General features: G+C 35.1%; 1 protein-coding gene across 1 annotated transcript; it reads right to left on the bottom strand.

Annotated features, from left to right (window-relative positions):
* Positions 1-10451: 10451 nt before the first annotated feature.
* LOC127138668 (stress-response A/B barrel domain-containing protein DABB1) lies at positions 10452-11298 on the bottom strand. Its single transcript, XM_051065158.1, has one exon. It carries the CDS (start codon positions 11213-11215, stop codon positions 10568-10570), a length of 648 nt encoding a protein of 215 aa, XP_050921115.1. The 5' UTR covers positions 11216-11298; the 3' UTR covers positions 10452-10567.
* Between the last annotated feature and the right edge of the window lie 298 nt (positions 11299-11596).

The raw sequence follows: 11596 nt of genomic DNA, 5'->3' as shown, positions 1-11596 counted from the left end.
TTTGCTAAACTGTCCAAGTGTGAATTTTGGTTAGAAGAGGTTAGTTTTCTTGGTCATGTGGTTTCAAGAGGTGGTGTTGCTGTTGATCCTTCTAAGATAGAAGCGGTATCTAATTGGGAAGCTCCGAAGTCAGTTTCTGAGATAAGGAGTTTTCTTGGACTTGCAGGTTATTATAGGAAATTCATTGAGGGATTTTCTAAGTTGGCATTACCGTTGACGATGTTGACTAGAAAGGCGCAAGCGTTTGTTTGGGACTCAAAATGTGAAGAAGGTTTCCAAGAGTTAAAGAGAAGGTTAACTACTACTCCTATTCTGATATTACCAAGTCCGTCGGAACCATTTGAGGTTTACTGTGATGCTTCATTGTTGGGTTTGGGTGGTGTTTTGATGCAGAATAAGCAGGTTGTAGCTTATGCTTCGAGACAACTGAAGGTTCATGAGAGGAACTATCCGACACACGATTTAGAGTTGGCAGCTGTGGTATTTGTTCTGAAGTTATGGAGGCATTACTTGTACGGGTCAAGATTTGAGGTTTTCAGTGACCATAAAAGTTTAAAGTATTTGTTTGATCAGAAAGAGCTGAATATGAGACAAAGGAGATGGTTAGAGTTTCTGAAGGATTATGACTTTGGTTTGAATTACCATCCGGGTAAAGCAAACGTAGTGGCTGATGCATTGAGTCGGAAATCATTGCATATGTCTATGTTAATGGTTAAGGAATTGGATTTAATTGAGCAGTTTAGAGACTTGAGTTTGGTGTGTGAGAGTACTCACAATAGTGTTAAATTGGGAATGTTGAAGTTAACGAGTGGTATTCTGGATGAGATTAGAGAGGGTCAGAAATCCGATGTGCTTTTGGTTGATAAGTTGACTCTAGTGAATCAAGGTCAAGGTGGTGAATTCAGAGTTAATGAGAATGGTGTTTTGAAATTTGGTAATCGGGTGTGTATTCCGGATGTTACCGAACTTAAGAAGAGTATTCTTGAGGAAGGACATCGTAGTGGCCTGAGTATTCATCCTGGGGCTACGAAGATGTATCATGATTTGAAAAAGTTATTTTGGTGGCCGGGAATGAAAAGAGAAATTGCGAGTTTTATTTATTCTTGTTTGACTTGTCAGAAGTCAAAGATTGAGCATCAGAAGCCGTCTGGGCTAATGCAACCGTTGGCTATTCCAGAGTGGAAGTGGGATAGTATCAGTATGGATTTTGTTTCTGGTTTACCGAGGACAATTAAGAATTTTGAAGCTATTTGGGTGATTGTCGACAGATTGACAAAATCGGCTCATTTCATTCCAATCAGAATGGATTATCCGTTAGAGAGATTAGCTAAGCTGTATATTGAGAAAATTGTAAGTTTGCATGGTATTCCGTCGAGTATTGTTTCGGACAGAGATCCTAGATTTACATCGAAGTTCTGGGAAGGTTTGCAGAGGGCTTTGGGAACTAAGCTAAGATTGAGTTCTGCATATCATCCGCAGACTGATGGTCAGACTGAGAGGACGATTCAGTCACTGGAGGATCTTTTGAGGGCTTGTGTTTTGGAAAAGGGAGGTGCTTGGGATTGTTATTTACCTTTGATTGAGTTTACCTACAACAATAGTTTTCATTCGAGCATTGGTATGGCACCGTTTGAAGCTTTGTATGGTAGGAGATGTCGGACACCTTTATGTTGGTATGAGTCCGGTGAGAGTGATGTGGTTGGACCGGAGATTGTTCAACAAACTACGGAAAAGATTAAGATGATTCAGGAGAAGATGAGGATTGCTCAGAGTCGTCAGAAGAGTTATCACGACAAGAGGAGAAAGTCACTTGAGTTTCAAGAGGGAGATCATGTGTTTCTTCGTGTTACTCCGATAACTGGGGTTGGTCGAGCTTTGAAGTCGAAGAAGTTGACACCTCGATTTATTGGTCCTTATCAGATTTTGGAGAGGATAGGGGAGGTAGCCTATCGTATCGCTTTACCGCCGTCACTTGCGAATTTGCATGAGGTTTTTCATGTGTCTCAGTTGAGGAGGTACATTCCTGATCCGTCGCATGTAGTCCAAGTAGATGATGTACAGGTGAGAGATAACCTGACTGTTGAAACATCACCTATGAGGATCGAGGATCGAGAGTTGAAGCAGTTGCGGGGTAAAGAGATTGCGTTGGTAAAGGTAGCTTGGGGAGGACCAGCAGGTGGCAATGTGACTTGGGAACTTGAGAGTCAGATGAAGGAGTCTTATCCAGAGTTATTCGCTTGAGGTATGTTTTCGAGGACGAAAACTCTTTTAGTGGGGGAGAGTTGTAACACCCCGATAAAATATGATAATTATTTAATTTAAGTTTAATAGTATATTATGATGATAATATGAATGAAAGGGTATTATTTTTCAAAATAAAAGATAAACCATTCATATATATTATTATTAGTATATTTATTAATTTAATTAAATAGTTGAAATATTATTGGAATAATAGAGTTGGAATCAGTAAAGAGTCCCATTTGGTAAAAAGGGTTTTTCACGTGAAAAGAGAGAAACGACTCAAAGGTGGAAAAAGGGCAGAAAGGAAGAGCAAGAGAAGAAGGGTTGAAGAAGGGAAAAGCTTGAAGCTAAAGGATTTGCCGGATTAACTCAGGTAAGGGGGTTTATCGTCGTTTAATGGGTATTATGGGTTAACATGTACTGGGTAGTGATAAACCATTGAATCGACTCTAATTAGAATGTTGAATGCTGAAATTTGTGAACTTTTGGATGAATGAGATATGAGTATAATTGAAGAAAATTCGTAGGAATTGGATGTAATAAGGTTAGAGATTGTGAAATTGAATGTGTATGATCTGTGTTAGACAATATGAATGAATGTTGTGTAAAGAATTGGACTGTGGAAGGTTGGATCTGAGAAATCTCGTAGCAGAGAAAACCCATAGCAGATCTGGAATTGTGGTTTCTGGTCATACGCGTATGACACTAGGCAATACGCATATGAGATGGCCTGGGGGGAAGGGATCTGGCGCTGATACGCGCCATACGCGTGTATTACGCGTAGCCTGTGAGTGGTACGCGTATGGGGTGAGGCCATACGCGTATGGAGGAAGAAGATGATGTTTTAAACGTAGTTACGTCTCTGTTGGTACGCGTATGGGAGAAGTGGTACGCGTAGCATACGCGTATGAGACAGGTAATACGCGTATGGGCTTGGCTAGAAATTGTGGCATATGCGTATGGGCATGAGGCATACGCGTATGGGCAGAAGTTTGATTTCTTTTGAGCTGTTGTTGTGCAGTTTTGGTCGTTTCAGCTGAATGATGTAATTTAGCTGATGTATGATATAGTAGGGATCATTTCCCGTTGTTTTGAGCAGTATAGGTATTAGTAGAGTGTGCTAATACTGTGATTTATTATTTGGCATGACATGATGTGATTATGTGATAAATATGCTGATGGTGTATGATGATATGCATAATGTTGTGAATATATCTATTATGTATGTCCATTGTGGATTGTTGTTGATGTTTGCATGCTAGGTGATTTGGCGTGCATAACATGGCCTTTATGGTGGTAGCTAATTCCCATGGTGAGGAATTAGTGAGTTGTTTATGGCTTAGAGTGTGAGCATATGTCCATTGTGGATTGTTGTTGATGTTTGCATGCTAGGTGTTTTAGCGTGCATAGCATGGCCTTTATGGTGGTAGCTAATTCCCATGGTGAGGAATTAGTGAGTGAGTCACTAGGTCTCAAATGAGTGGGACTAGTGAGCTTGGTAGCCGTATCTGGGTTTGATCGGTGAGGTTGAACTATGTGTTCACGAATAGTCGGTACCGCATGCATGGAGTCTCATTGCATAATGTATGTATGGCGTATAATATGAATGGATGTATTCCAATATTATACATGTGTTTTATTGTTGGGTTGAGTATGATTATGATTTTGAGTTGATGTTGCCGTTGCTGAATGTGTGATCTGATTAGGGTGATGAAATGTGTTAATTTACTTAGCATTACATGATATTTTATAATGCTTATTATATCGATTGAGGAACTCACCCTTACAACCATATTTCAGGTAACGAGCAGTGATCGAGTAGAAGCTAGCGCTTAGAGTCTAGTGTAGTTCCTTAGTGGGTCATGCTCTGGTATATGTAACATCGGGAAGGGATGTTTTACCTTGTTTTTATTTTGGTGGTTGAACAATTTTACATGTAATGTGTTACATGGATCTGCATGTTGTTAGATTTATATCCGCTGCGAATTGTGCAATATCTTATTTTGATTAATAAATGAGCATGACAAACTATTTTGGTGAATGGTGTGAAGTGTCAAGTGTGACACCCTTAATTGCATATCTACTCTGATTTATATTTTGTTGTTTTAATTAAATTTGGGGTATTATAGAAGGGTGTTACATGCCGCCTGTACAAGTCGACACATGTATCGTATGTGCCGACACGTGACTTACATAGGTCGACACAAGCATCAGAAATCTTGAAATTTTGCATTATTTTCAAAACCTCTTGCATTCCTTTTGCTTCTATCTTGCTGATCAGTGCATTTTGATGTACATTCTTCTATAATTATACTTAGGCATTTCTATAGTTTATTCTATTATTTTTACTATTTTAGTGTATTTTTACATTTAAGTTTATTTTTGCTCTTATTTTATTTTCGTACTTTATTTTCAGCATAAACAATTATTTGATACCTTGTCACTATGCAGATCATAACTTGAGCTATAGAAGTCGGATTAATGCGTTCTGATATGCGTTGGAAAGCTAAGAAGAAAAGCTAAAAGTTTCTTGTTGAAGTAAAAAAGCAGATTCGGAATGAAGAATGGCCAAATAATTCATTGAAGTTCCAGACTTAATTAAAATAGTTAGTTTGGGCCGATTTTTGTAATTTTCGGGTCGGATCCCATAAGGGCCCAAATTTTCCTTTTATTATATTAGGTCTTTCACTGATACATGAATCAGATTCTGAATTTTGAAGAGACAATATTGCTTAGAAGGTTTCATGGAGAGTTAATTCTCAAAGAGTTGATCTGTTGTATTCGAATTCCACTTTGAGGTTTTTATTACTTTCAGTTTAATTTCAATTTCTTTTCAATTCTTCCTATAAACTCGTTTGCTTAATTCGATTGTTTCTTATAGGAAAGAGTTGATTAAATTTGATTGTTTGTATGATCCTTAACTATAATCACGTTAGCGTAGCTTTTTCGTTATCGTGTTTGATTAAGTCGTGTTTGCTTAATTCGCGTTTGCTTAAATCCGTTTGCTTAATTCGGAAATTGATATTATATAATGTATATTCCTAATTTCCGAATTAAGCAAACGGATTTAAGCAGGCGTGAATTAAGCAAACGTGACTTAATCAAACACGATAACGAAAAAGCTATGCTAACGTGATTATAGTTAAGTATCATACAAACAATCAAATTTAATCAACTCTTTCCTATAAGAAATAATCAAATTAAGCAAACGAGTTTATAGGAAGAATTGAAAAGAAATTGAAATTAAACTGAAATTAATAAAAACCTCAAAGTGGAATTCGAATACAACAGACCAGCTCTTTGAGAATTAGCTCTCCATGAAACCTTCTAAGCAATATTGTCACATCAAAATTCAGAATCTGATTCATGTATCAGTGAAAGACCTAATATAATAAAAGGAAAATTCGGGCCCTTATGGGATTCGACTCGAAAATTACAAAAATCGGCCCAAACTAACTATTTTAATTAAGTCTGAAACTTCAACGAATTATTTGGACATTCTTCACTCCGAATATGCTTTTTACTTCAACATGAAACTTTTAGCTTTTCTTCTTAGCTTTCCAACGCATATCATAATGCATTAATCCAACTTTTATAGCTCAAGTTATGATCTACATAGTGACAAGGTATCAAATAATTGTTTATGCTAAAAATAAAGTACGAAAATAAAATAAAAGCAAAAATAAACTTAAATGTAAAAGCACACTAAAATAGTAAAAATAATAGAATAAACTATAGAAATGTCTAAGTATAATTATAGAAGAATATGCATCAAAATGCACTGATCAAATTCCCCCACACTTGAACTTTTGCACTCCGAGCAAAATTACAATTTCAAAACAAAAGGAGAGAAAACAGAGCATGCACTTCCAAAAGTTTTCAAGATATAAGGTACAAGCAGAATTCTAAGTCTAAACTTCAAGAATATGGTGTTAGTAAGCAACTTTTTGTGACATTCAAAGCAGATAGAAAAACAGATTACAAAAGAGTACACCAACAGCAGTAAGATCCTCACAGATTGCAACAACGGATCACTTGCACACATATATATACTTCATACATGCATCATTTTTTAAGTGCTCATCATCTTCAACCTACATTCTATGCATACACACAAACAAACTACACATAATCATTATTTATTTTGATGCCATATAGAATCAGTGTTGATATCATCCAATTTAGGTTGTTGAATTGTAAATTGGATTGAGATATTTGAGGGTTTCAAATAAGAAAACCAAGTTGGGGTTTTATTTCAAGATCAATTGGGGATTTGAATGTTTTGGACAAGATTACGCACTTTGAATCCGATCGAGTGAAAGCTTTGAAGAACGGGGGTTTCTTGCAAAGGAGTAGTGTGAGACGGTGGATCATATTGGTAAATATTGGGTTACAACAACTCGTAATTTGGATTCGATCGAGTGAAAGCTTTGAAGAACTGAGGATTCTTGCAAAGGAGTAGCGTGAGACGGTGGATCAAATTGGTATTGTTGGGTGACTTGATCAAGCTCAAATCAAGGGAAGAGAAAGTGTTAGAATCAACATTAAACATAGGGTTTGTAGGGTTGGATTGTTGCATTTCTCTTGTATTCTACTTTTACAAAGTAAGGTTAAATTTCATTATCTCAATTCGAGTTCGAATTGAGGGCAGACGTATCCATAGCGAGGCCGATTGGGGATCTACCTTAAAAAATCCTTGTGTACTCTCTCTCTCTCTGTCTCTTTTACTTTTCATTTACAAATTGTTGAATTCGTCGATTGTGCGATCAATACGTTTAGCTAAAATCTTGATAACCTTTTGAAAGAGGTTTTATTGAGTTGATCATAATCTATTAGATTGTGGTTGGATTTACAAATCAACAAAACCATACAAAATTTTAAACGAAATTGATTGCACACAAGGTGTTTGATCATTTGTCTCAATAGCATTTTTGTGTATTTTTCATTGGGAATAGTGTATACTTTTAGAGTAGCATTCAAGTGATTGTTCTTAAAAGTATTTCAATCAAATTTGTTATTATTCAAGTGATTCAAGTGATTGTTTTTAAAAGAGAAAAGGAGATATCATGAGGTTAGTTGGGATACAGTGACTAAAGGAAAAACTGAAGGTGGATTGGGGCTGAGAAAGTTGATTCAGATGGAAAAGATGTGTGACATGAAGCTGGTTGGGAATCTGATCAATGGAGACGAAGAGTTATGGTGCATTGTCTTGAAAAATAAGTACAAAGTTGCTAATATGATGGACTACACATCAAAAGGGAGTGACTCTAAGTTATGGAAGGACATAATCAAGTTAATGCAAGAGACGTTTGAGTGTACAAACTTGAATATCATGGATGGCTCCACCATCCAACCTTGGTCAGACTGTTCGACTAAGACACATATGATTATTCAAAATACGGACTTCCAGATTCCGCATGACCTCTAACGTGTGAGTCTCAACGATTTGGTAGGATATGGTGGTGATTGGAATTGGCAAGTCTTGAATTAATGGCTCTTGGATCCGATGTTTCAGAAAATAAAAGTTGTGCTTCCTCCTAACAATGAGGCAGGAAGTGACGGAATTATTGTGAGATGAAATGGTATCAATGGTGTTACGGTTAAACATTTGTATAACGATAATGGTGGTGATAAGGAATTTTGGAGGAGTATTTGGAATATCAAAGTTCATGAGCGCATTAAGTCGTTTGTATGGTTACTAGGCCATGATAGTTTACTAACTAATCATCAAAAGAGTATGAAAGGCATGGAAGGGGCAAATTATAAATTATGTGGTTGTGTTTGTGAGACTACTCTGCATGTTTTTAGGGACTGCCCTAGAGCAAGACAACTTTGGAGTAGTAATGTTCCGACCAATATCAAACTAGATTTCTTTGCACTCAATATCAAGGATTGAATTACACTAAACTTAGCTCAAACAGGTCAATGAAGTAGTTTTTGGGCAGTGGGATGTGATAGTTTATGGTGGTGGCGAAACAAGGAACTACATGATTATCAGTTTATTAGACTGTATAGTCCTAGTAACTATGTACGGAGAAGGATTGAGGACTTTGATAATGCACAAGCTGGAATTAGTGATATTATGAATAACGAGAGTAGCTTGATCGAGATGTGATGGCAAGCCCTTGAAGAGGGTTAGGTTAAACTAAATATTGATGGAGCTAGTAATGCTATGAAAGGAGCAGGTTGTGATGAGATCATTCAAAACAACAAAGGTGATTGTATATGTGGTTTCTATAAAAATGTGGGGGTGTGTAGTACTTTTTGTCTAGAGCTCTAGGGAATCTTGGAAGGTTTAAGACTAACGAGGGGGCTTGAGTTTAATATGGTGGAAGTTTGTGTGAATTTGAAATTGGTGGCTGATGTTATAATAGATGCAATTCGAAAAGATATGGAAGGATATGCTTTGATCAAGCAAATTCATAACCTTTTGAGTTTGCATGAGGATTCAAGAGTGATTCATTCCTATAGGAAAGCTAATACTTGTGCGGACAAATTAGCCAAAGTCAGGATAAAGAGTTCTCAAAACATGGTATTTCGAGAAGTTGCCTCAAATTTTCTCAAAGTCTATAGTTAAAGATGTTAGTAAGACTAGTTTCTCGAGAGTTATTGTTTATTTAATTTTCTTTTTGGGCTTAGGCCCTCCCTATTATAAAAAAAACTACACAATCTTTTCTTAACTACAAGATATTTATTATAAATGTCCTTTAAAAAAGTATTGCGAAAAGTCATTAAATTATATTAATATATCTGTAAAGTCTTAAATTTGTGTATTTAAACGTACTTTTTTAAAATCAAAATAATAAAAAGAGAGAGAAAATAAAATAGTATAAGAACTATTTTTTAATTTAAATATACTTCTTAAGTCTGAGTTTCTCGCATCTTATTCGAAGATACAATATAATAGGGGTGTTCGCGGTATGGTTTGAACAATTTTGACGCTAAAAGTCATTCGAACCGAAAGAGAGAAAAACAAGTTATTTAGTTTGTTTTGATTGACTTTAAGAAATAAAATCAAACAAATGCAATTTGGTTGAGTTCAGTTGATTCGATTTCCTACCCAAAAAAATTATTGAGTCATATATACACATATAAAGAATAACATAAATTTGTGTTTAATTATTCATAAATGACTAAATAACAACAAAACTCATCATATTTAAACAATAATTTCTCATTTAATATATAAAACTTAGATTAGATAAAAGTAACATAAAACAATAGCATAAAACAATATCAAAAATATTATAATAAAAAAAATAGAGGAGATGAGAGACTATAGAAGATGATAAAGAAAGATTAGATGAGATGCAAGATTAGAGAAAAAAATGTGGAATAAAAATGAAATAGAAAGAGAGAACAATAGCACAAAAATGAGAAGATAAAAAAGAAAGAATATTGAAAATTAGAGAAGAAGAGCCTAGATGTACCTGACAAAGAAAATGAGAAAAATACGCGATTCTGCTGTGAGAGATTTAAAAATGTTGAAACTGAAATCATAAGAGAGAAAGATAAAATCATTCAAAAACGTAAGGTTAAAGCATAATAAGTTTGAGTTTGGGTTATATGTAAGTTAAGTTAAATTTAGATTGTAACATAATGCGGCTTAATTATGTTTGAAAAATAAAAACTGCAAACCGAATAGTACAGTTCTATTAAAAAATGGTCCAAACACATCCAAATCAAATGCATTTTTTTTACAATATTCGATTTAATTCAATTCAATTTACAGTTTTCTATTAGACTGATTCGGCTTTGAACACCCCTCTGATATAAAATCAGAATTCTAATACCACTCATTTAAAAGTTAAAGATCATCAAAAGCAACGAAGAACAAACTAGTGTTCTAGAACCACAAATGAGAAACCCCAAACTTCCGCCAAATACTTTTACAAAGTAAAAATATATAGGTCACTTTTTTATATATCCAACCAATTCATAATCAATATAGACTAACCAATCACACTTCAATCTAATAAAACCGAACTAAATTGTGTTTCGCACAAACTATACCCGCAACAGATAATTGAAACATGCGACGTGTATATGCACATAATGGCAAGTTTATAAACTCCTATTTTGCTATACTTTGATAGTGATTACTACTTTAGATAATGTTCCACAAGATAACGTTATAATTCCCTTACCTTATTCCAACATACATAACCACCTCTTAATAAGATTGGAAAGATAAAAATCAGTTGAGGTGAGCGCAATGAAAAACTTAAATCATCGATTTGAATTTGAATTTGAAGTGACAAGTTTTACTTCACCTATGATTGAAGCAAGAAATCAGAAAGAACATAACCATAAAAAAACAACCTTAAGACGCTGTTTGGCCATGTCCCACATAATCAAGAAGCAAGACAGTATCCAGATTCTCCTTAATCTTCTCATATTTCCGAAACTCCTCATCAGAATCAACTTCCTTCAATTCGCTTAACCCCGGAAAAACCGCAAGTGAACCAATCGAAAACCCTTTAGATCTACCAGCAGAGAAATTCTCACCGCACGTAAACTGCACAACTTTTCCACGTTGAATTCCATTTACACCCTTCAAAACCTCCTCTTTAACATCTTCCCCCAGACCCTCCTTCAGCTTGAAGAACACAACCCGCAAAGCAGACTCCACCGGTAAAACCAAATCGTCGCCGTGAACCTCCGTGACCCAATCAAGAGCCATCTTATCAACCACCAAAGACTTGTTATCGTTGACGACTGATACGTGGGTTGGGTGAACCGCATAGGCGTGGAGATCTTCCTTGGAGCTGAACCGGATATGGAGTATGTGAGTGAAGTTGAAAGATGAAAGGGAAGAGGATTGGATGGTGGTTAATGGACCCATAGTGAGGTGAAGTGGTTGTTCGAGAGAGACGAGAGAATTGACTTGTTCTACGAAGGAATGAATCTCGGATTGTGAAGCTTCTTCTTTGATCTTGAACAAAACTACATGCTCGATTATTGACTTCATCCTTGGTCTCTGCGTTTACCACACAATAACTCTCTCAGATTCAATACTAGTTCTTCTTCCTTATCGATATTTCTTCTTTTTAACAAAATAATAATAATAATAATAATATCACTTTTTTAATATAGAATTGAAAGGAATGTATTTAATATTAATTAAATAATATAATTAAAAATAAAATAAATATGACCTTTAAAATTGGAAGAGTTGTTTTGGAATGAATTTGTAAATAGAGACATCTTAAGTAAATAGTTAATATTAAAATGGGAGAACTTATATGTATTTTATTAATATATTTTATATAATAAAATATATAAATAAAAAATTTAATGTATTTGATCTAAATTTTAAACTAAATACATCATTTTTTCTCTTTGACTAAAA

The sequence above is a fragment of the Lathyrus oleraceus genome, chromosome 4, assembly GCF_024323335.1.
Source record: "Lathyrus oleraceus cultivar Zhongwan6 chromosome 4, CAAS_Psat_ZW6_1.0, whole genome shotgun sequence".
NCBI classification, from domain to species: Eukaryota; Viridiplantae; Streptophyta; class Magnoliopsida; order Fabales; family Fabaceae; genus Lathyrus; species Lathyrus oleraceus.
The sequence above is the reverse complement of the archived record's forward strand: the minus strand, read 5'-3'. Positions and strand labels throughout refer to the sequence as shown.

Excerpts from the sequence above, each read along its gene's own strand:
- LOC127138668 (XM_051065158.1), bottom strand. The coding sequence starts at position 11,215 with ATGAAGTCAATAATCGAGCATGTAGTTTTGTTCAAGATCAAAGAAGAA.